The sequence below is a fragment of the Quercus robur genome, chromosome 12, assembly GCF_932294415.1.
Source record: "Quercus robur chromosome 12, dhQueRobu3.1, whole genome shotgun sequence".
Lineage (NCBI taxonomy): Eukaryota > Viridiplantae > Streptophyta > Magnoliopsida > Fagales > Fagaceae > Quercus > Quercus robur.
The window spans coordinates 41,983,759-42,006,905 of NC_065545.1; the positions used below are offsets into that span (position 1 = coordinate 41,983,759).

The window sequence follows — 23,147 nt, forward strand, 5'->3', positions numbered from 1 at the left end:
TGAGTTTTTCTACCAAAAGGGATTTTCTTATTTATGCCTTTAAAACTAAATCTTGGAGTCTTGGTTTTTAATAGGAGAAAGTATTTTGTATAAAGTAATATCACGTCAATCGTATCGAAATCTAATAAATGAGGGATATGTGCACAAAATAATCACCTTACAAACTAATATAAAAAAGGTTCATTTTTCATCCATATTTTTGTTTCTAAACTATTGAAAAAAAAAAAGCAATAATCAACTTCTTGTTTTATCACGAGGGTTGACATTGCTCATTTCTTATTTATTTTCAATAACTCATATATACTAAGACCTAAGTTTTATCCATTTGTTCCTATAAACAAATAAAAAAGTCTTGTAGATGGAGCTTCGACATAAGCTAAATCTAGAGAGAAATTATGAGCATTATGTTCATGCATAACTTCCATACCAAGGTTAGCACGATTAATAATGCCAGTCCAACCACCACATATCCTTTGTGTGATGGTCACTCTACAAGTACAAGTACTTGTGGGGTATGGGGGGCAAGAGTTGGGATTCAAGTCTCTAGGAGTGAGTTTCACACACATATATACTTAGATTAGACTAAAGTAGAATTTATATTTTGTATAAAATAAAATAAAAAACAGTCCAGGTATTAATTACACGACCTTGACTATCAACTACAGATTGGTTGTTAAAAAAAAAAAAACTCTTTACAAAATTTAAGGGTGAAAAAAAGATATTTTCAAAGTTTAAGGATGAAGAACAAATTTTTGGTATAGTTTAGGAATAAACCATTTTCTTTGGGTTGATTAAACATCTTTTATTGCACAAAAAGGGCGCCAAGCTAAATACAAAAGATCATCAAAACTGAGCCCTTGTCCATATCTTTCCAAGGCTTGAGAAACTAGAGTCGGGGACAGGAGATGAGGGAGGAGACCACCTAAGATCTTTCACATTTTGCTTTACTCCACACCCATGTCAAGGCCAGGGCTCAACTCTTTCCAAGGCTTGAGAAACTAGAGTAGGGCGACAAGAGATGGGGAGGAGACCACCCAAGATCTTTCACATTTTGCTTGACTCCACCCATGTCAAGCCATGCATTTTGTGTTTCATTAAATGGTGTCTGGATCTTTAGAACCAATTCAGGAACTGTGCCCGGATCTTCCCCAAGTCTGGCCTTGTCTCTGAGCATCCAAACATGGTCACAGATGATAAGAGGCAAACAATTGGAAATCATGCACCTCTCTCTTTTAAGTCCCAATATTGGCCTCAGGTCCATGATGCTCTTGACCCACCCAGGCCCCAGCTATGCCCCAAGTCGGAGACCTTGGATAAGTTTAATGGCCATGGAGCCAAAAGCCAGGTCTAGGTACAGCCCAAGGGCATTGGAGAAACAAGTGATCAATTGGAAAGAGAGGGATTCATTAATAAAGGAGAGGAGGCTATATACCACTTACATGTATTTTAGGATGTTGTCGTGAAGATGCTCTCTGTTAACTACCATGTATTATAAGTTGGTCTATGATTTTTTATTCATTTCATAAATCTTGATATTTCTTATTAATGGACCTATATGCTTGGACACATTTTGCAACAAAACTGAGATCAGCGCTTATATATACACAACATACTGCCAATAACTTAGCATATGGCTTATGTTCTATTTTTCATCTATTGCATGTCGGTTTGTAAGACTATTGTGTTTGTGTATGAATATAAGTGTCCATTAATTATTAAAATAAAAAAAGGAAGAGGAAGAATTTTTTATTAATTCATCCCAAAAAAAAAAATAGTTTTGTATTAAATTTATAAGTATTTATATAAAACATTTCCAAAATTTGATTAAGATATATAACCATTGAGATAATTGAAAACAAAATTGAAACTTCTAATTCATAAATCTGGCCTAAATGGAGGAAGTTAAAATATAATTTGTGAAGTGACGTTAGAAACACAATAATTTTTACTTTGTTTTCTTTTTGTGGATAATTTTATAATTGGGCAGGAGGAGACCCGTTGCCAACCAATGGGAGCTTCGAATTGGGCGGATAATGGGTCAATTGTTGTCGGTTTCGTGGATTTGGTGGTTTTAGGCCAGGTCTGAACAGCCCTGATTTAAGGTTTTTTAAATGAAACTAATCCTTTCTTTATTGATGAGCATGTTGATTGAATAAAGCATATACGGGGAACAATGTATTGGTCTTAGCAACATAAAATCATAAATCTTTGTTTATAGTGTAGCTATTGGTGTAGTCTTTGCTCTCTATTTTTTTTTTTTTTTTTTGATAATCTGCAATAATATTCAAACAGAAACAGGAAACTAACAAAGCCGAACATCTTCCTTACAAGCAAGATCAACACCTACTGGAAGAGTGTCCGGGGATAAACAAAAAGGGCACAAAATTCTCAAAGCGTACTGAGCTGCCTCATGAGCAGCAGCATTTCCACTTCTTTTAACCCAACAAAACAAACAAAGAGTCTTTGCTCTCTAGTTTGTTGATTGAAACTTTTATTCATAAATAGGGACATAAATATGAATTATTTTTGTTTTGTTATATGGAAAAAAAAAAAAAAAAAAAAACATATATATCAATGAGTAAGCATGGATAACAAAGACTCAACATTCCACTCATATGAATTTTATAATTTATGTGATGCCTACTTCCTTGTCATGCAAGGTTAGGCTAATTTAAAAAATTAATTAATATTTTCTAGTGTTTCATAGGGAAATGTTTAGGATCAAATCTCATTCCCCTATTTTATTTTTCTAGGTGATTTAACTTTAGTTCGAGTTATTTTATTGGCATAATAAAATCTCACTATATTTTCATAACAAGTTGAGATGTCAATTTACTATAAGTCAAAATAAAATGAAATAAAATTATACTAGGACTCAACACAATCAAACTAAGAGTGCTATGAAAATATTTTTAGGGGTTAACCATAAGTTACTCACCTGTAATTTGGTAGAAATTTAAGTTGTTTACCTATAGTTTGAAATTTAGCACTTTACCCACTTGAGAACAAGTTAGCTCAGTTAGGATTCCGTAATCCACCTCTGTTAAAAATATGGCTAAATATGTAATTTTTCTTCCTTTTATGTCTCTCTCCTCCCAAAATAGAAAAAAAACAAAAGAAAACAAGATAAAAAAGTGAGGGTTTTGTAAAAATTAAGAACAAACATTAGCTATATCTCATTTCCATTTTCTCCCCCCCACAAGCTTTTTATATCTAAACATTTCAATCCAACCCTTTCTCAGATGCACAACAAACACAAACAAACCCTCTAGAATACTCACCCAAACCCACCATTAACAAACCCCAAAAACCAATCCTAAAACAAATTCTAACCTCATTTTCCTATTGAAAGTAGTAGCAAAGAATCACAAGGTTTCACTTTTAGCAAAGGAGTTCGATGAAAGGGAGAAGGGTGGCTTAAACGAAGATTGCTTTTGTTAAGCCAAACCAAAAGCCCAATCCAAGAAATCAAACCCAAAACCCAATCCAAGCACCTCCATGAGCCACCCCTCTCTCCTCCAATATGCTAACGTGCACAACCACCACCAACACCCAAGTATGCATTTTTTTATGGGTATTTTTTGGGTTTGATTTAAGCTTTAGATGCTATGGCTTCATTGGTTGCTAGAAATGGATGAAGGAATTTGCTTTTGCTAGATCTGATGATTCTTCACAAAAGCTTCTATATAGAGAGAGAAGCTTCTATGATGGTGGTAATGTTTGTTCTTAATTTTTTTTCAAAACCTTGACTTTTTGATCTAGCTTTCTCTTTTTTTTTTCTTTTTTTTTTCCTATTTTTTATGTTTTGGGAGGAGAGACACATAAAAATAGAGTAAAATTACATACTTAGTCTAATTTTTAACAAAGGTGGGTTATAGAACCTTAACTAAGCTAACTTAATATGGTTAAAGCGCCAAATTTCAAAGGCAACTTAAATTTCAGCAAAACCATAGGTAGGTAAGTTGCAATTAGCCCTATTGTGAGATTTTGTTGTGTTCCTTGATTTTCTCTTTATTTATATCTTACATATGATAAGTTCTTTTAAGGTTTATTATTGGACTATGGGTTTATCAAGTTTTGGACAAAGTTTTCCTTTAATCTCCTCTAACCTATTACATGGCGACTTATAAAACCATAAAACATTTTTTTTTTTTAAACAAGTCACATAACTCATTTAATAGATCATATAATTAAAAGTACATATGAATAATTTTATCAATTGTCATGTAATGGGTTTGAGAAATTTTCCTCTAAACCGATTTCGTAAATTTATTCCTAAAATTTTTAGAGTATAGCATATATGCGCTTTCTTTTGTCTTATTTTTATTATTTTTAGTTTGTGTTGAAATATTGGACAAATAAGCTAACTTAATTATAAACTGCTAAACTTTAAGATATATGTAGTTTCAAACTCTAATCTTTTATTAGTTTTTTTTTTTTTTGGTATCGAAAGATATTAAGAGAGTATGTTATAGTATATATATTATAATATGTTTCCAATTCTAATATTTGATATTTTTGCCCTCTTTTTTTTTTTTGGCTAATCAAATCTTTTTTTCCTCTTATTTGTATTGACATTGGAAAAAAACAAGAAAGCATAGTCTTTTTTAATTAATGATCCATAAATTTTTTTGACCCGACCCAATTCGGTTATAACCGTGCAAGACTACGTCTACTTTTCTGCTACAGCTTCGTGGAAAAACCATTGTTTTGTGTGTTTTTTTCCCATTTTTGTCGTCTTTCATTGGTAATTGATTAATATTTATCGATACTTGTGAGAAACAAGGAAGTAAAAAACATCTTCCTCCAGGGGTCCACTCATGACTCACCTTACTTTCTTCTTCTAACTCATTTTCCACCTTTTTGACAACAAATAACACGGGCCCATCTTTTGCAATCAAAAGACGAAAAAGACAAAAGCACTGGGCCCATCTTTTGTTTTTGTTTCCAAAGTAAATTAATGAATGTCCATATTTTGCGACTAGACACTCTTTGTGGTTGTCCAATACTTGTAATAGTACTCTAAATTAATATAAATCTTTTGTCTTTAAAAAAAAAGTAATTATTATATTTTAAGGTGAAAGTTAACAAAAATAACCTTACAACATTCATATTATCCTTTTCACTTTTTTAGCCAGATTAACTTGAAAAGTTCTATATTTTCTAGTTTAGCCATCTTATTTATTTCTGTTAAGTTATAGTTTTCCACGTAATATCTATGTTGGCTTTATTCCATAATAAAAAGTATTGTAATTATATTAATTTAATTCCTTGTATTTTGCAGGATTTATTTATAATGGGTTTAGTATTAAGTTGGTGAAAATTGCTCAAGACAATTGATCTTGCGATTTGCTTGCGAGTGGATAACCTGCGAAAGGTCACATTAGAAGCGCATGCTGGAAGCTAAACAATCTTTTGCCAAACTGTATTTTGCGAGTCATTTTGCGATTTGACCTAGTCGCGAGTAACCCGTGAAACTCACTACTTGGACGATTTTAAATGTGACTTTTATACTCTTCTTCCATATTATATATACCCTCACTACCCGCAAAAGTGAAAGAAGGCTATTCATAAGAAAACCCTAAAAAGGTTTCTACAACTCCTACCTTGTTAGAGAGAGCTACACATCCTCAAGAGATAAATTCTTATACTCTCTTCTCCTCCCCTCTCCAATTATTAGACCTTGAGAGGATATTTGTACCCAAACAGAACTCACACCTATTTAGAGTGTAGAAAGTGTTTTGGAATTTGGGAAGCATTGGGTATTTGCCAAAATAAGACGGTGAGGCTTGGCAGATACAATTGGGCGGTATTGCGGGATTTGGGAAGTTAGTGAAGATAAGACTTCGAGAAGTCTATTGATAGCTGAAACTTGGAGGGTTTAAGTACTTTGGGTAGATTAGGCTTGGAGGGTCTTTTTGGTATCATTGTACTCCAACTTATTCATTAGTAGATCATTTTGGCTTGGAGGGTCAAGGAGAGGTTTTTACGTCAAGTTTTTCGGTTTTCCTCTTTGATAACAGGTCTTGGAATTATCTTGTGTTTGCATCTCTCTTCCCTTACTCTTTATGCTTTACATTCATTGCTTATTGATTATGTTTATGCACTAAAAAGTAGTTCAAGTTTATTGCATTTCATTTACCCTTATTTCGCACTTAGTTAAGTAGGGTAAAAGCAATTTAGACGTAAGTTTTAAAATTGAGGGTCTAAACAAGCTATAGTGTTTTACACTATTTGAGCTTTCAATTTTCAACAAATACATCAGCTTCAATACTATATCACTATTCCAATTGAATATTATTTCCCTTTTTTTTTTTTCCTTTTTATTATTTATTCACACCCTAATTCTAGTTTCCCCAATTTTAGACCTCCTGATCAAACAAAACCCCGATGCAAAGTTCTAAACACAAACCCAAATTAATGAAAATTCACATGAGCAAATCAAACACAAACCCAAATCATTGAAAATACCCATAAGCAAACACCGGATGTAAACCTAGTCAAATGCAACCTAGAACAAATACAAACCCAACCTAGTTTGCAATCTCAAAGATTTGCTATTGCTATTATCAACTTGACAAAAACCCATCTACCATCATCACATAACAACACAACCAAAAACTCAACTCGCCTCACAAACCTAGCACCTAGCCAAAAACCCAAATCACATCCATCTTCGTTGTTGGCCACCAACCAAACCCACACACCCGTCGTAGCCCACCGACCAGACTGTGACCCATAAATCAGATCAAAATTGTTGGAATCATTATGATGAGCTATTGGTAGAGGAAAAAGCTCGTCCACAACTGTCTAGAGGGGAGCAAGAGTATCATGTTTCAAATCTAGCCATGGAGGCTTGATTAGAAGGAAGATAGAAAGAGAGAGAAGATTATTTGGTATGATGGTTGGAAACAAAGACGATGGCAGAGATGGAGAGATATAAATATAAAATTAGTGGAAATTGGGTTGGTGAGTGACAGTGTCTCGATACTAGTAGTGAGGTCATTGTACATTTGAAACTTCGTGGGACAATATATTTAGGTTGATAAACAAGAGTTTTGAGGGGCTTTAGCTATATTTTAGTTGAAAAAGTAGTTTGGTGAGACTGATGCTAATGCTCTTAGAGCATTAATTTAGGAAGTATTTATAAAATTTTTTTATGGGAAAATAAAAAAGTAGGGTAAACTACATATTTGGTTCCTAACCTTTCAGTGTCGTGTCAATTTAGTTTTTGTTATTATCTTTTAGTTTGAAAATTGCTAGCGTGGCTAACAACCACAATGAAAAATTAGTTTTCGTTGATGTGGTAATAAACTAATTTTTTATTTTGGCCATTAGTTACGTTAGCAATTTCTATAAAAAATATAACGACAATGACTAAATTGACACAATACAACACTAAAAGGTTAGGGACCCAATTGATCCAACTGAAAGGTTAGAGACCAAATTAAAATATGGTGTAAAAGATAGATACCAAATACATAGTTTACCCAAAAAAGTAATTGATTTTTTGGGACAGTTTTTTATATTTCCCCTGGTAATGATATCAAAACTTCTATAAAATGGTCTATTAACAAATGTTCTTAAGGCACCTGTTAATCGGATCCATATTTTAATCCCTATATAGAAAAATAAATTTACTAATTTAAAAGTTTCAAATCAGTTAGGAATGCTCAAACTAAAATAAATTATATGGTTTTGTTACTTTTAAACAGAATTCTTAAAATTTAAAATTATATCAATTTTAACCTTCAATAAAATCCAAAAGCCAAACCTCCAAATTAAATATAAAAATTAACGTTTTTTTTTTAAATAAAAAATTTAGGGTTTATTTAAAACTAGTAAAATTATCATTTTTTTAGGTAGTAAAACTATACAATTTAATTTATAATAATTTATTTAAAAATAAAATTATATCATTCTTAAAATTGTAGATATTATTCAAAATGATAAGATTTAATTTGAAACTATTTTATTGCTAAAAAAGTTAAAGACATTAAAAAATTGACTTTTTTTTTTAATATCTTATTTAGTGTATGTTTGGGAACTTTGTAGTTTCTCATAAGTTATTTGCATAATGTTTCTTAAAAGATATAAATTTTGAGATTATCTTAATGTTAAAAGTGTGACAAAAAACTAAAAGCTGATTTATTTATTAATTTAAAAAAGAGTTATATATATATATTTAAAGAAACCTAAGAAAATTTTTTTTTGACCAAACACTTATTTAACATTTTTGAGATAATGCTCCATCACAACAAAAATACACATAAATAGTGTGAAAAAACTAAAATAATAATTTTAAGATCACAATTTTTTCCATGTTATTTTCTACAATTATTTTATGTAACTGGCTCGAGCTATTTTTCATTTTCACATATATTACCCAATTTTTCTCCACTGCTTAAAACTTGTAACATCAAAATTATGATAAAGTTGTGGTACAAAATAGAGTGCTTTTTAAGTGTGTGGGCAAAAGTCATGTCTAGTATCTTTTCCAAAAAAAAAAAAAAAAAAAAAGTCATGACTAGTATGCTTTTCTTTCCTTTAAAAAAAAGTATGCTATTCCCAAAAAAAAAAAAAAAAAAATCAGATTTAAAATATGCGGTAATATATGTGTATATGTATATACATGTGATAGGTATATACGGTAATATTTCTTTCTAAGAAAAAAAAAAGGTATATACGGTAATATTTAAGATTATAACGTGTACGACTATGACCCACGCAGAAAATAATTGTTATATGAGATATTTGAAGTAAGAAAAGGCCAACTCACCTAATAATGTCAAAAGTACACCGAACACCACCATTTTCCATCCAATAAAATACAGACACGGAAAGAGCATCAGAAAGCACGGCATGTGATAATATCATTGCCCAAAAAATTGAATAGTGGTCCCACCTTCGTTTGCTTTACGCGCAAGCAAAGCAACAAAACACAAAAGAATAAGTGAGCGATGAAGGCTTTAGGAGAAAATAGGAAGAAAGCCATATCAAGCCTCTCTCCCTCTGGCAACGACCGCCGACTTAAATAAAAAAAAAAAAAAAAATTTCACGACTCACGCCGAGTCATTACGGCGTCGTATCCTTCCGTTCATATCCTCCTCTGGTTGGGGTTTGTATTTTGTTTTTAATTTTTAAAAAAAATTTTCAGTTTCAGTCCTCCTGGCTTAAAAACAAAACCCCTCCTCTATATCCAAACCCATATCCTTCGAATTTGACTTTTCTCTTTTATCGCTTCACAGGTATATTCTTTTCAATTTATTCGTTAATTTCGAGATCTGTTTTGTTTTGTTTTTGTTTTTGGTTTTTTTTTTGTTTTTTCTTCAAAAAGTCGGATTTTGAGCCTCGAATCGCACGGATCGGAGTCGATTCCGGTTTATACGAGTTTGTGGATCGTTTTTTTGTTGATTTTTATGAGCTGATTCGGTGAATTTGATATATTTTCTTGTGTGTCTCTGTTTTTTGGCACAGAAATTTGTGTGTTTTAGATTCAGCAGATTTGTGGCTTGTAGATTAGTGCAAAAATAGTACATAATTTTTGGAATTTTTTTTCTTTTTAAAAATGAAATTTTTTGATAAAGGAATTCTTGTTGTTGTGCAAATGGAAATTAGATTCTCTAATTAAGTTGAATAAAAATTTTAATTTTTTGTTAGGTAATTTAATTATTGTTTGGTTGGTGAGAAACTTGAAGAAATGAAAGTGATTTAAATTTTCAGAAGTTTTAGTTCGTAAAATTAGATAAACTTATGAGGAGAAAATATTTGGAAAAAGACTAAATTTTTTTTTTTTTAAAGTAGAATAAAAGTTTTAATTTTTATTAGGTAATTAATTATTGTTTGGTTGGTAAGAAACTTGAAGAAATGAAGGTGATTTAAATTTTCAGAACTTTTAGTTCGTAAAATTAGATAAACTTATGAGGAGAAAATATTGGAAAAAGACTAAATTTTTTTTTTTTAAAAGTAGAATAAAAATTTTAATTTTTTATTAGGTAATTAATTATTGTTTGGTTGGTGAGAAACTTGAAGAAATGAAAGTGATTTAAATTTTCAGAAGTTTTAGTTCGTAAAATTAGATAAACTTATGAAGAGAAAATATTTGGAAAAAGACTAAATTTTTTTTAAAAGTAGAATAAAAATTTTAATTTTTTATTAGGTAATTAATTATTGTTTGGTTGGTGAGAAACTTGAAGAAATGAAATTGATTTAAATTTTCAGAACTTTTAGTTCGTAAAATTAGATAAACTTATGAGGAGAAAATATTTGGAAAAAGACTAAATTTTTTTTAAAAGTAGAATAAAAATTTTAATTTTTTATTAGGTAATTAATTATTGTTTGGTTGGTGAGAAACTTGAAGAAATGAAATTGATTTAAATTTTCAGAACTTTTAGTTCGTAAAATTAGATAAACTTAAGAGGAGAAAATATTTGGAAAAAGACTAAATTTTTTTTTAAAAAGTAGAATAAAAATTTTAATTTTTTATTAGGTAATTAATTATTGTTTGGTTGGTGAGAAACTTGAAGAAATGAAAGTGATTTAAATTTTCAGAAGTTTTAGTTCGTAAAATTAGATAAACTTATGAAGAGAAAATATTTGGAAAAAGACTAAATTTTTTTTAAAAGTAGAATAAAAATTTTAATTTTTTATTAGGTAATTAATTATTGTTTGGTTGGTGAGAAACTTGAAGAAATGAAATTGATTTAAATTTTCAGAACTTTTAGTTCGTAAAATTAGATAAACTTATGAGGAGAAAATATTTGGAAAAAGACTAAATTTTTTTTAAAAGAATTTTAAAAAAAAAGTAGAATAAAAATTTTAATTTTTTATTAGGTAATTAATTATTGTTTGGTTGGTGAGAAACTTGAAGAAATGAAAGTGATTTAAATTTTCAGTACTTTTAGTTAGTAAAATTAGATAAACTTATGAAGAGAAAATATTTGGAAAAAGACTATTTTTTTTTTTTTTTTTTTTTTTTTTTGGATGAAAAAAAAGAGAGACTAAAGTTGAGGGCTTGTTTGTTTTGGGAAACTAATCCATGTTATTGCAGCAAGTAAACTGAAATATATTTATTAAAAAAGAAAGAAAGAAAATAAGTCAATTAAATTAAACTAATCCTTATTTTTGCAGCAAATAATCTGAAATATATTTATTAAAAAATTTAAGAAAATAAGGCAATTAAAATAAACTAATATATATTTGAAATATTCTTGTTTTCTTTATTGGGTTAATAATTGCAATATTTGTGTGTTTTTTTTTTTTTTTGTAACATTATTAGTTTAAAATCTGTGTTTAATATCTAGAATATAAAATTTACTCTATGTTATTACTTTTAAGTCTGTGAAAATATTCATGGAATAGAAATTTAAGCTTTTGAGTCCTATTATTGGATGCTATTATTAGGAGTGGAGCTGTTTCTTGCTGTACAGTAAATAAGGAAGTGGCTTTTCTTCTTTGAGTTTTAGTGTGGTAATTGAGAAGGGGAAGATGTACATTATGAACACTAACTGCAGCGCCTACACTAATTGCGGCGCGAGGTATGTTTTATTCCTGCAGTTAATATGTATATAGTTGTGCTTGCATTTATCTTACCCCATATAATTCTTTTTCCCCTTGTGACTGGCTCTTTACTTCAGTATGGTTGTCCTTGGCATGATATTGTCTTGTTTTGGTTTTCTCAAATTACAACCTCGCAAAGCAAAATTATCAGGATTGAGGATTTGTAATTGTTTAAATATTTAAATTTAAAATGGGTTCACAAGTCTTGATGCTTATTGGACTTGCTTGGAACTTGCACTAGATGCCTGCATTGCTTGTAGATCTTTATATATATTTATATATTTTTTTTTAACTTTTCAGGGTTTTCCAATTATCTAAAATGGTACTATTTCTTTGAAACTGGTTGGGAGCTAGAGTTGAATTTTTCTTGTGTGGTTGAGCTTTTAGATTTAGACTTGCGGATAGATATTGATCAAGTAGATAAAAATGGAAGCAAATATCGCAAAGGCATCGGATAGAAGTAGGAGAGTTGTGCTGGACTTAAAAAGAAAGCGGGCAACCCGGCTTGCTACATATTTAAATGAAGTTAGGCCCACTTGGGATTCGTTGCAAAATAAGCTTGGCAAACGTAGGAAATTGAATGGGTGCCAAAGTAAGGTCATGAGCTATGGGTCTAATGGGAGATCTTTGCTCAAATGTTATTCAAATTATGTGAAAACTGGGACACCAAAGCGTTTAATGTTTTATCAGAATGGCGAATGGATTGATTTCCCCCAGAGTGTGGTTGATGTGGTTAGGGAAGATTTTCAGGTTAAGAAATCTGCTGTAGAGGTTGAATTCAATGGCCATTGCTTTATGCTTGATTTTCTGCATATGTCTCGAGTGAACTTGAAAACAACCTTACAGGAACCCATTGCTTGGATTGATGAAGCAGGTAGTTGCTTCTTTCCTGAAACTTTTGACTGCCATCAACCTGAAATTGGGGAATATCAAGACCCAGTGTTGGAGGAGCCTTATGGGCCTCAAGAGATCAAGCTGTGTTTGGAAATTGAAATCAATGGTGTCGATCAATCCAAGCTGAATGAATGTAGTGGGGAGTCAAATGATCTAGATAAGCAGATACAAGTCAATAGTAAACCTGCTAGCAACCGCTATGCTATAGATGTTGAGAATAGTTTTAGTAGTGAGTCTGATGCAAAAATGGATGAGAATTTTCAGGAAAATAAACAGATACCTGCAAATTTAGTCACAGCGCCTGTATCTGAAAATGAAGAATTTAATTGTGATTCTGTGCAGAAGATGTTTCTTTTGGGTATGGGTGCTTCTGGTAGTACCGTCATTCTTGATACAAACCGTTGCGTAAGCGCTTCAATGCAAGCTCGATTTGAGCTTTTTCAGAAGCAGGCAGAACTAACCCAAAAATGTCGTGGGGATGCAAATGTTCAATATGCTTGGCTTGCTTGTTCTAAAGGGGAACTGCCTACAATATTGACATATGGGCTTGGTCATTATGGAACTTCCACAATTAAGTCCATGTATGGTATTGGTGTTCATCTTGCAGCTGCTAACTGCTCTTACACCAGGTTGGAGTTTTCTTACAAGATAAAATTTTGTTATAAAACATGGTCTAGCATTAGCATTTTGTATGAATAGAGCATATTTGATGGTCCTACTGCAATTTCACTGTTTCATCAATTGTTTATATAGAATCTACTAACAAATTGATTATTTGGAAAGAAACTGATTTAATTTCTCACTGTGATACACAAATAGAATCATTTATTGGATTTCAAACAGTGAATTGTTTCATAAATTTTAACGATAATGACAAATGAAAGTGAAATAGGGCCTTTCAAGTTCAAATTTAACCATTCTCAAAACAAAAAAAAAAACAAAAAAAGTTCAAGTTTAACCAAATAAGTAGTTGATAGTCTACACATGTTCAATTTGAATTTTACATTTGCATCTTCTGATGTGGGTTGATGTTTAGCGCTCAACTTGCTCAGGTTAAACAATCATATGTTAAGCTTGTTATGCTTTGGAAGTCTTACATTGGTGCAGAATGGCAATATAGACTGCCCAAGCAGAGTGAGATTAGGCAATGCGATGACTAAAACTAGTATATATGAATATTGTCACTTGTAATGAGACGAAATGTAACACAACAATCTTCTGATCTAATGAGAGGAGTTTTACTAAATCTAAAAGTTCATTGATAATAGAAGATAATTTTGGTTGATAAGAAGACAAATGAGTTATTGATTCAAACATTTAAGAGATGAATATGTGGCGGGACAAGGGGAGGAGAGGTGTTAAGAAATTCCCTTTTCATCTTTAAAATGGAAACGTAACTCTTCACACTTATGTATCTTTTCTGCTTAAATAAAGAAACAAGTACAAATATGCAGATGCAGCTAGTAAGCTGCGAACTCACAAGAACAACAAAGTGATGAGCAGAACAACACAACAGAAGCTGAACTCTAGCTATATAACAACTCATGCCTAATTACATTTTCAAGGATTTTTATTAAGCAAAGAAAGAGGACTTCCACATCTACAGCTTAAATCTCTATTCCAAACTGAATTAACGAAGTTGCCTTTGGCTTCCACTCAAGATTTGATCTGCCATTTTCTGGCTTTGATAATGCTCTCTTCAGCCTTGATCTGACCACTATAAATCTAGATTACTGTCTGCATCGTACGCAACTCTAAAAATATAACTTATATTTACAACATTCCATCAAAGATGTCAATCCCTTTAAGGCCTATGAATGTCATTGTTATTCATCTTATGAATGTCATTGTTATTCATCTTTTTATCATATTGTCACTATTTTTTTTTTATACTGCTTTCGTTAAGGTTTACATGGGATGCATTATTATTATTGCTTAAAAAAAAAAATCTTTCTTTGTATGATCTTTTGTCATTGTCCATATCATGTTACTATTTACATTTTAGTTATTCTGTTAATGCCTTGAAGGATTAAAATTTTGACTTGATTACAGTGCAAATTTTTGTGATGTTGACGAAAATGAGGTACAACACGTGGTGTTGTGCCGAGTGATAATGGGAAAGATGGAAGTTGTTTGTTCTGGCTCTAGACAAAACCTTCCCAGTTGCGAGGACTATGATAGTGGAGTGGATGATCTTCAAAATCCCAGGATTTATATAGTCTGGACTATGAATATGAACACTCACATCTATCCAGAATTTGTTGTTAGTTTCAAGATCTCTTCCAAAACTGAAGGTGAATATGACTTCTTTTAGATTTCTTTTTTGTTTCGTTGTTATTTCAAATTTCCCTGATTGTGTGCAAGAACTTGTGTTCTTGCATTTTATTACATGATATGCATGCTACTTATGCAATTGATCAGAAATGAACTAGTTGTTCTTGTTCTTGCACAATTTCTGTTTCAAACTTGGATGTAAAAGGTTTAGAAGTTGTTAGTTTTAGGAAACAGGGCTTCATCCATGGATTGTAGATATCTCCTCTTGGTTGGACTTTGTTACAATGAAGAGATGATTCATCACTGCAACTGCTGATTCATTGAGATAGCCAGCCATGTCTTCTGCGGATGCTGTATGATTACCATGGATTTTTTTTCTTTAAGCTTTTTTAGTACTTGAGCACCTAGTACTTCATGTTGTTCCTACAGGGCATTTGAATGGAAGTGAGACTAAGCTTGATATTTCAGGGGTTACATCTTGTCAGGTGCGTAAGCACCAACAATTAGAGTCTTCTGCAGTTGATTTGGTAAGTTTCTTGCTTTATTACATGGTGTTTGGTTTCTTGTGTTATTTGTTTCATGTTTTTATTTTAATAATTTAATTAGATATGGTGCTGATGGCCTTTGCCCAAGTACCGGGATTTGGATACACTCAAGTCTTTACATAGGCATAAAAAATGATTATGTTAGACATGGCATTTGCCAAATAAAATATAAAATTATAGTTTTTGTAGTTTAATAATTAAATCATCTAAATTTTAATACTTTCAAGAATGAGAAATACTTGGATGTGTTAAAAATTCAGAATGTGTATTGCTAAAGAGGAGTAGAAAATTTGAAGTGACTTATAATATTTTTGAAGATAGTATAGAGGTTGTACTCAGTGCACAATTCTCCTGCTTCTGCGGGTTTGTGAATGCAGTATGAAGAGTAATAGTTTATTGAAGAAGCAAATGTCTATTTTATAAAGGAGAAAAAGAAGAAAGGAAAAGAATCATACGCTTATATTCATTATGTTAACTTAGACATTTGTGTATGTGGCATCTAGTCAAAGGCGAAAGGCAACCTTAAGGCCTCAAGTACTTGTATTGCCTGAGGCGTGAGGTGTGAAATTCTAAATTTAGTTCTTATACATGTAGTGAACTCAAATTGTATGTATCTCATGTTTATTAGACACAGTTTGAATTTTTCAAACTGGTGGGAGGCTTTATTACAAGATTATGTGATGGCAACAAACTTGAATTAAAGTACTGAACTACCCTTTTTTGCCTAATTACAGAACTGCCCTCATTTTTTTTGGAACCAAGTTTCATTGAGCCTCTCACATGCCTTACAGTTGTTTCGAAGCGCTTGGGTGCTCACCTAGGCTCTAAAGGCGAGTGCCTCACCAAAGGCACTTTACCTTAAAGCTCTAGGGTGCCTCACCTCGTCTTAGTGCATAGACGAGCAGTCAGCTCGCCTTTGACTACACTGGTGGGGGTGGAGGTTTTTAATCTTTATTATGCATATCTATTGCTGCAAAGTTTTTCTATTGTTTAATTATTTTAATCCTAAAGTTATTACTTTTCAAAAAGATTAATCTTTCTATATTTTGGTGATGCTTTGTTTTTATTACTTGCTATTAGTAAAAAAATCATAGTCAATTTGTTTATCCTGTTTTGGTTGGGCTTTTCATCTTTGTGCTTTGTTTTACACACTGCAAATTTTAGCCCTTTATGATTGCTACCATGCATTTTTTCCCCTGATATTTGAAGCTTGTACTTATTAAAGTAAATTGGAAAATGCATGTCTTTTGATTTTTGAACCAAAATAAGAGAGTTTAGTCACTCTTGTTTATATATAAATATATACTGATCTGTGTGCGTGTGTTGGTTTTTGAAGAGTTTGCAGCATTTGATGTTATTGTTATGCAAATTTGCAATTATTAACTGCTTTTAACATTTAAACGTGATTTCTCTTAGCAGAGCATAAGTCAACCAGTTTCAGATTCTGGGAGATCTGAGGGGAAAGCTGCCAGTCTGGGTTCAAGCAATACAAGAGCTCCTAAATCTCCTTGGATGCCTTTTCCCATGTTGTTTGCTGCCATTTCAAAGAAAGTTTCTTCTGAGGTCATGGACAAGATTAATGAACATTATGAGTTGTTTAGGGTATGTTTAGTAACTTTGGTGTTAGCTCTTTTGCTCCACCCCAGCTTCCTTCCAATAAAAAGAAAATTTCTGTTTTGATTGAATCATCTTAACTGCTCCTAAGGTATTTTTTTGGATATTGATCAGACAAAGAAGATAGGTCGCGATGAGTTCATTAAAAAGTTGAGACTGATAGTTGGGGATGCTTTATTGAGGTCTACAATAACAAATCTGCAATGCCAGGTACAATTCATACTTGATCTTGAAAACTACTTTGTGTGCTCCTGGGCTGTGCACTGATTACTTATTGCAAGCAGTAATTTCGTTATGTGGATCAAAAGTGGGCTAGCATGGACTGGGGAGTGGAAATGTTACTTCAAGAGAACATAAAAGGATTTGTAGTGTTTTGACTTTTGAGCAAATCTCGCTCTTCTGAACAGTGGAAAAGTTTTAGTAACCTGTTGAGAGAGAGTTATTTGTTAGATAGTTATGGTCAAACTAGGTCTACTGCCAGAATTTCTTTTTGGTGTTTTTATTTTTTGTTTTTTGATGAGTAGAATGGCTTTAGTAAAAATAAAAACACTTCATGTTCCTGAGTCCAAAAAATCACAAAGCAAAGCCAGGAGAGTTGTGAAACTCTAATGGCCGGTTTGGATGGAGGGGGAGCAGAGGGGAGTAGAGTGGCTGGAAATTAGCCTAATTTCAGGCAACTCTATTCTACTCCCTTCTAGTTCCCCCCTCTCACCCCCTCCATCCAAACTGGTGATAAAGTAGAGTAACTATGAGTAAAACCCTGAACCTGAAATCACTCAAACAAGTTGTGAAGCAATAACGATTTTAATTGATTAAGGGAACTTGCAATATTCTGAAACATGTGTAAGAGTTGCATTCTCTCCACATTAACTGCATCAAAGAAGATGGCACTAAATTCCAAACTGCTGAGTGCTCCAACTAATTTTTCCACCCAAATAATAGGGATGGCACTGGTGTTATTTGTTGAAAGGCTTTGTTTATTTTGGTTTTGAGAATGGTTGTGCTAGAATTAAAATTTATTTTGGGGTGCGCTAATGATCGTGCACAGTTGTCAGGAGTTTGTGGCTTAAAAGCCTCGTAGTTCTAGTCAGGCCTTGCTCATGAATGGCTATGGTGGTTTACTTTGGAGAGGAATCAACTTTCTTGCTGTCTTGTGTGGTTGACATACGAAGAAGGTTTGGGATAGTGGACTTATTGTAGAAGTAAGGGATTCCTATGAGGTTGGCTTGCATGGTCATTAGGAATGATTTCAGGTTGAAATCTGGTGCTGATTTTCATTGGAAAAGAAAAAAATAGGTAGTATACTGTGCACAAGGCTCATGCTTGTGTGACACTAAGGCTGTGTTTGGTTCATGTAAAAGCATTTCCAGAAAATATTCCAATTTTCGGAAAGGAAAATGTTTTCATGTGTTTGGTTGCATTTCAAAAAATTTTCCGAAAAATATTTTTTGGTGTTTGGAAAAGAAGAAAAGAAGAGACAAACTCAGAAAAACACGGACAAAACCCAGAAAAAAAAATCATCAACGATCGACTGGCTAGTTCGACGAGGGGCGAGATCGCGATCGACTGGGTTTGACGGCGCGGTGCTTCGCGAGATCGCGATCAACGCTGATCTCGCGATCGACTGGGTTCGACGGCGCGGTGCTTCGCGAGATCGCGATCAACGCTGATCTCGCGAAGCGTCGATCGCGATCAGTGCGAAGGCGAGATCGCGATTGGCGTGCGGTGCGATCGTCTGGTGCGTGCGATCGAGCGGCGCGACTGTTCGCGAGATCGTGAAGCGTCGATCGCGATCGGCGTGAAGGCGAGATCGCGATCGGCGCGCGGTGCGATCGTCTGGTGCGTGCGATCGAGCGGCGCGGCGCGGTGCGAGATCTATTGGTGCGTGCGATCGGTGCGGACTGGAGCTCGGGGTTCGTCTGCGATCGTCGGACTGAACTGGAGCTCGGGGGCCTCTTCTTCCTCTCGCTCTCTCTCTCTCTCGGTTTGGAATTCATTTGTAGTGAAAATACGAACGGAAATTCATTTCCGTGGTCAAAGCCTATTATTTTCAGTCAACTGAAATTGATTTCCGGAAAATTCTATTTTCCGGACCAACCAAACACCCGCATTTCCGGAAAAGCATTTCCGGAAATGAATTTCACCCAAAACAAACACACCCTAAATAAAAAAATATATTTATATTTTATAAATACTAAAAATATAAGAATTTTTGATTTGATAGTAAATGGAATTGTATTCTAGCGTACATTTAAATGCAAAGAGTATGGGTGCAGCGTCAAGTCGGTGGGTTTAGTACCCATTGGGTGTGTTTGTAACTTATCAATGTCTCGCTTAATCTACTGTTGGATTACATGATGGCTATATGTCTATCATATTTGCTAAATATCCAATTGATGTGTACATTGGCATGCATAAGCATGTTGGAGACATGAGCTAGTAGTTGACTTGGTGAAATATTGATATAGTAAACATTATTGAGTGTGTTATACTACACAGAGTTACACCTAGTGTGTAAGACTACACTTAGTAAAGATGGCAATCAATAACAAGACATCCAATTGATGTGAACATTGTTATGCATGATAAGCATGTTGGAGGCGGGATCTAATAGTAACCTTGACAAAATATTGATCTAGTATAAAATTTGAGAGTTGTTAAGATTACACCCAGTAAAGATGGCACAGGTAAGATTGGCATGCTGGTAATACATTAATATTTTCTTTTGATTGATAATTACACACATTGGTGATTCTGGAGTACATGACTTTAGCATCTGCTTTGCTTTTACAAGGGGGTAGGTTTGCTCGAAGCAGTCCAACCAGCCCGATCCGGCTTGGCAGTAGGGCAAATGGGTGGTTTCATTATTAGGTTGGTTGGAATCGGGTTAAAAAATTTGAGTTGTTAGGCAGGTTTCTGGCTAGAAAATCTCACCTTTAAACCTGACCCAATTGATATTATATGCTTTCTTTTTCTATCCCTCTTTCCACCAATTTGTCTATCATTGGGTTTAGGGATTTCCTTTTTCACTTATTTCTCTATTAGACCCCTTGGCAAAAAAGAAAAAAAGACCCCACATTTATTCATGTTCTATTCTCTCTCCCCTCGACACATACAGCAATTTTGACTCACCGGTTTCAATCCCTCTCTATCATCTTTGAAATCATCACTCTTGCTGTTGTGGTGGGTCTTCCATCTTCGCTGTTGCTAAGTCATCATTGATGCACCTTCACTGTGTGCTTCTTCAAGGTCAACAAACTTGGACTCTTAGAAGAGGATCTTTGGATGCCTAGCTTCATGGCATTGTAGTGGTTGCTCCTTCATTGTCACTGCATCATCGTTGATGCTCCTTCACCTTTGCTTATAAGGAAATGAGGGATGATTCTATGTAAATAATGATAGTTGTATCTGTGTTTGATAATTAGTATTGGGTTTGGTTGTTGATTTGGAGACTAGGGTTTATGTGAGCTGGGTCGATTGCTGGGCTTAGACTGATTTGTCTTGTAATGGATTCATTCAAGTTGGGTTTTAGATAGATGGATTACGAGTTTGGGGGCCATACACAAACCAAAAACCAAGAACCATACATAAAATTTTTGGCCAGTGACTCTTTTAATTTTTTCTTAGATCATCTATATTTAACGTATTCCTAGATAGTTCTATTGGGTGTAATCGAGATCAGTCATTGAAAGGGTTATTTTATTTTATTTTTATTTTTATTTTTAGTTAGGAGTAACACAGGACTGTTGTAGTCACAGGACACAGAAATCTGAGTTGACAAATCACATACAACATAAAAATGTTGATATTTAGATTAGTGTTCATTTTGGCACTTTCTTCCAAGTGTCAAATGCAGCCTTTTGATTCCACTTACTATAAATTCATATCCTGCTTCAGGAGCCTTCCAGTTTAATATATTAATAATACATATCTTGTTGGCTGATTGCAGTTACCACTGAGAAATAAGTGTGAACCAGAAGTTCTACAGCCTAACCTAGAAAAAGAAAAGGCTCAGCACGCCTTCAATTGATTGTAGCACATTATTACAGTCTTTGAATGTGGTGCTCTGCCTGTGTGATGACCATGGACTTTTGGGATCTTGCAAGTTGCGTGCTAGGAAATGTGTCGACATAAATGTTGTGAATATCATGATATTTGGGTGTGTTTTGGAGGACCCACTCCTCTGGAGTAAAGTAAAACCTTTCCTTTTATGCTGTTTAATGTTTTTTTTTTTTAAATTTTTTTATGTGAACTGTTTAATGTTTATCTCTTACTTTTTAGAGTGGCAATAAGTTTGGCTTTTGTGTTATTCTAGTGTGTGACACTAAAGCTGAAGGAGGATTTATATATTTTTTGGATCATGGATTATAAATATTTACTTCTAAGCATTCTGGAGTTAGAACCTTTCCTTTGTTGGATTATAAATGTGTGTGTGTGTGTGTGTTTTTTTTTTTTTTTTTTTTTTTTTGAGTTTATTTTAAATTGATCTCTCTTTGTGATTTGCTTGGACTGCTGACTGGTTGTGGGCACCGATACTTCACTCATAATGGACTAAGTAAAAAATGGAGTTGAGCTAATCAACAGGAGAGTTTTATGGACCCGCAACGGTAACATTTATTTTTTTGTTCTGCAGTTTGTTAGATTGCACATTTGTGGAATTATATACGTCACTCCGTTTTTTTTAATATAATACAATATAATATAATTATTTATTTATAAATTAAAAAAAAGGCCTAGCAGCATGATGGATAAGAATCAAGTGTGAGCCGTGAAGAAGGCGGCATTGTTTCACTTCTTTTGACGTGAAGAAAAAGCAAGCCTTATCTTCTGTCGATTACGATATGATATATTTTGATTATGAGGGATGACTAGATTGTGATAACAGCGTGTATGATAAGGCACCGCCCGCCTTATTTTATTCCAATAAAGGATCTCGAATATTCCATTTCACTTTAATGGGGCCACATAATTATATTTATAATTTAATGCCTATATATTTATTTGTTTGGTTGATGATGGGACCGCATATTGTAAGGGAGCTATTTACAATTCTACATTATCATTAGTGTGTGGGGTAGGAGAGAGAGAGCGTGTTGGGGTGGGTGAACTTATGAAAACACGGTGCCTCATTAGTCATTACAGTTAATGGGACAACACGAGTAAGTTACTTATTACATACTCGTGTAATCTTTTATAATTAAAACAAAAAGTTCACCGTCCGCCACTAACTTTTGTTATAATTTGTTTAGGTAACAAGTTGCAGGAGTGACTATTTTTCTTTACTACTTCCAACTCGGCAAATTGTGGTAATTGTTACTTTGGTAAATTATGGTAAAAGTTGTGCCGCATTTGTTGCAGCATTAGACTTTTTGTAATTAAAAATATGTTCAGATCTTTTTAATTTTACAAATATTTGGGTATCATCAAAAGCAAATATTATAAGGCAAGTATAATTATCAAATTTTTAATAATTGGTGTGTATATATATGGTTCGGTCACGGCCCATTAGTCATCTGCATTTTAACTTCTCTTAAAAGAAGCAGCCAGTCAAGCCACGAAGTCAAGATTTGTGTAGGTTTAATTTGAACGCGTCCCATGGAAACCCAAGCCGCAAATCTTGACTTCGTGGACTGGCGGCTCCTTTGAGAGAATTTAAAATGCAGATGACTAATGGGCAATGTCCTAATCTATTTATAAATATTAAAATATATTTCTTAACATCATTATCATTTAATAATGACATTAATTTTTTTTTTTTTAATGTTCTTGTTGAGCTCCCTTTAGCAACCTATAACTCTCTTAATAACTCTTTTAATTTTTTTAACCGCAAACTACACTCTTAAAATTTATGGGTATTTAAATTTTACATTTTAAAGTTTTAGAATTTATGTTTTACTCTTGAAGTTCTATTTTACTTGCATCAACAGCTACTTCATTTATATTTTTTAAATGTTACATAAGATTATTACGCGTGTTTAGTTCATCAAATAAAATGATATCACATCATTTTTAATTATTTAACTTTTTTTAGGCTACAAAAATGATGTGATATCATTTTATTTGACAAACTAAACACGCATTGCAAGTTTATATGGCTCTTAACGGAAAATATGGATAGGGGCTGTTGAAGCAAACAAAATAGAATTTAAAGAATTTAAATTATGAAATTTCAAGGCGTAAAATTCAAACATTACCAAACTTTATAGGTGTAATTTTCGATTTAGCGTTTTCCCTTCTGTTCATATTTAACTTCCCAAAGTA

General features: G+C 33.0%; 2 protein-coding genes across 8 annotated transcripts in view; both read left to right on the forward strand.

Moving 5' to 3' along the window:
• LOC126708800 (inactive poly [ADP-ribose] polymerase RCD1-like) overlaps nucleotides 1–6,022 on the forward strand; it is a 28,279-nt gene extending 22,257 nt beyond the window's left edge. Inside the window, exons 11-12 of one of the 4 annotated variants that reach the window (XR_007649266.1) lie at nucleotides 1,988–2,102; nucleotides 5,285–6,022. The gene's annotated coding sequence lies outside the window, so the exon portion shown is untranslated. Of the gene's footprint in view, nucleotides 1–1,987; nucleotides 2,223–5,284 lie in introns of those variants that run through there. The other 3 variants (XR_007649267.1, XM_050408748.1, XM_050408747.1) reach the window with 3 other exon arrangements.
• Nucleotides 6,023–8,947: 2,925 nt separating this feature from the next.
• Nucleotides 8,948–21,274, forward strand: LOC126708801 (inactive poly [ADP-ribose] polymerase RCD1-like). 4 transcript variants are annotated; one of them, XM_050408750.1, is made up of 8 exons: nucleotides 8,952–9,248; nucleotides 11,404–11,537; nucleotides 11,860–13,082; nucleotides 14,506–14,747; nucleotides 15,196–15,254; nucleotides 16,692–16,874; nucleotides 17,001–17,096; nucleotides 20,836–21,274. In XM_050408750.1, the coding sequence occupies exons 3-8, from the start codon at nucleotides 11,986–11,988 to the stop codon at nucleotides 20,914–20,916; spliced, it is 1,758 nt and encodes a 585-aa protein (XP_050264707.1). In that variant the 5' UTR covers nucleotides 8,952–9,248; nucleotides 11,404–11,537; nucleotides 11,860–11,985; the 3' UTR covers nucleotides 20,917–21,274. The 4 variants fall into 4 exon arrangements, 2 of the variants coding, with proteins under 2 accessions (XP_050264707.1, XP_050264706.1); XM_050408749.1 differs by having other exon boundaries at nucleotides 8,953–9,248; nucleotides 15,157–15,254; XR_007649269.1 differs by lacking the exons at nucleotides 17,001–17,096; nucleotides 20,836–21,274 and adding an exon at nucleotides 16,007–16,200 and having other exon boundaries at nucleotides 8,948–9,248.
• The last annotated feature ends 1,873 nt before the right edge of the window (nucleotides 21,275–23,147 follow it).

What these genes read in the sequence shown, in the direction of transcription:
- LOC126708801 (XM_050408749.1), top strand. Translation starts at nt 11,986, where the DNA reads ATGGAAGCAAATATCGCAAAGGCATCGGATAGAAGTAGGAGAGTTGTG. An exon ending in GCTAACTGCTCTTACACCAG is followed by an intron (nt 13,083 to 14,505) that starts GTTGGAGTTTTC and finishes ACTTGATTACAG; the next exon opens with TGCAAATTTTTGTGATGTTG. An exon ending in TAACAAATCTGCAATGCCAG is followed by an intron (nt 17,097 to 20,835) that starts GTACAATTCATA and finishes GGCTGATTGCAG; the next exon opens with TTACCACTGAGAAATAAGTG.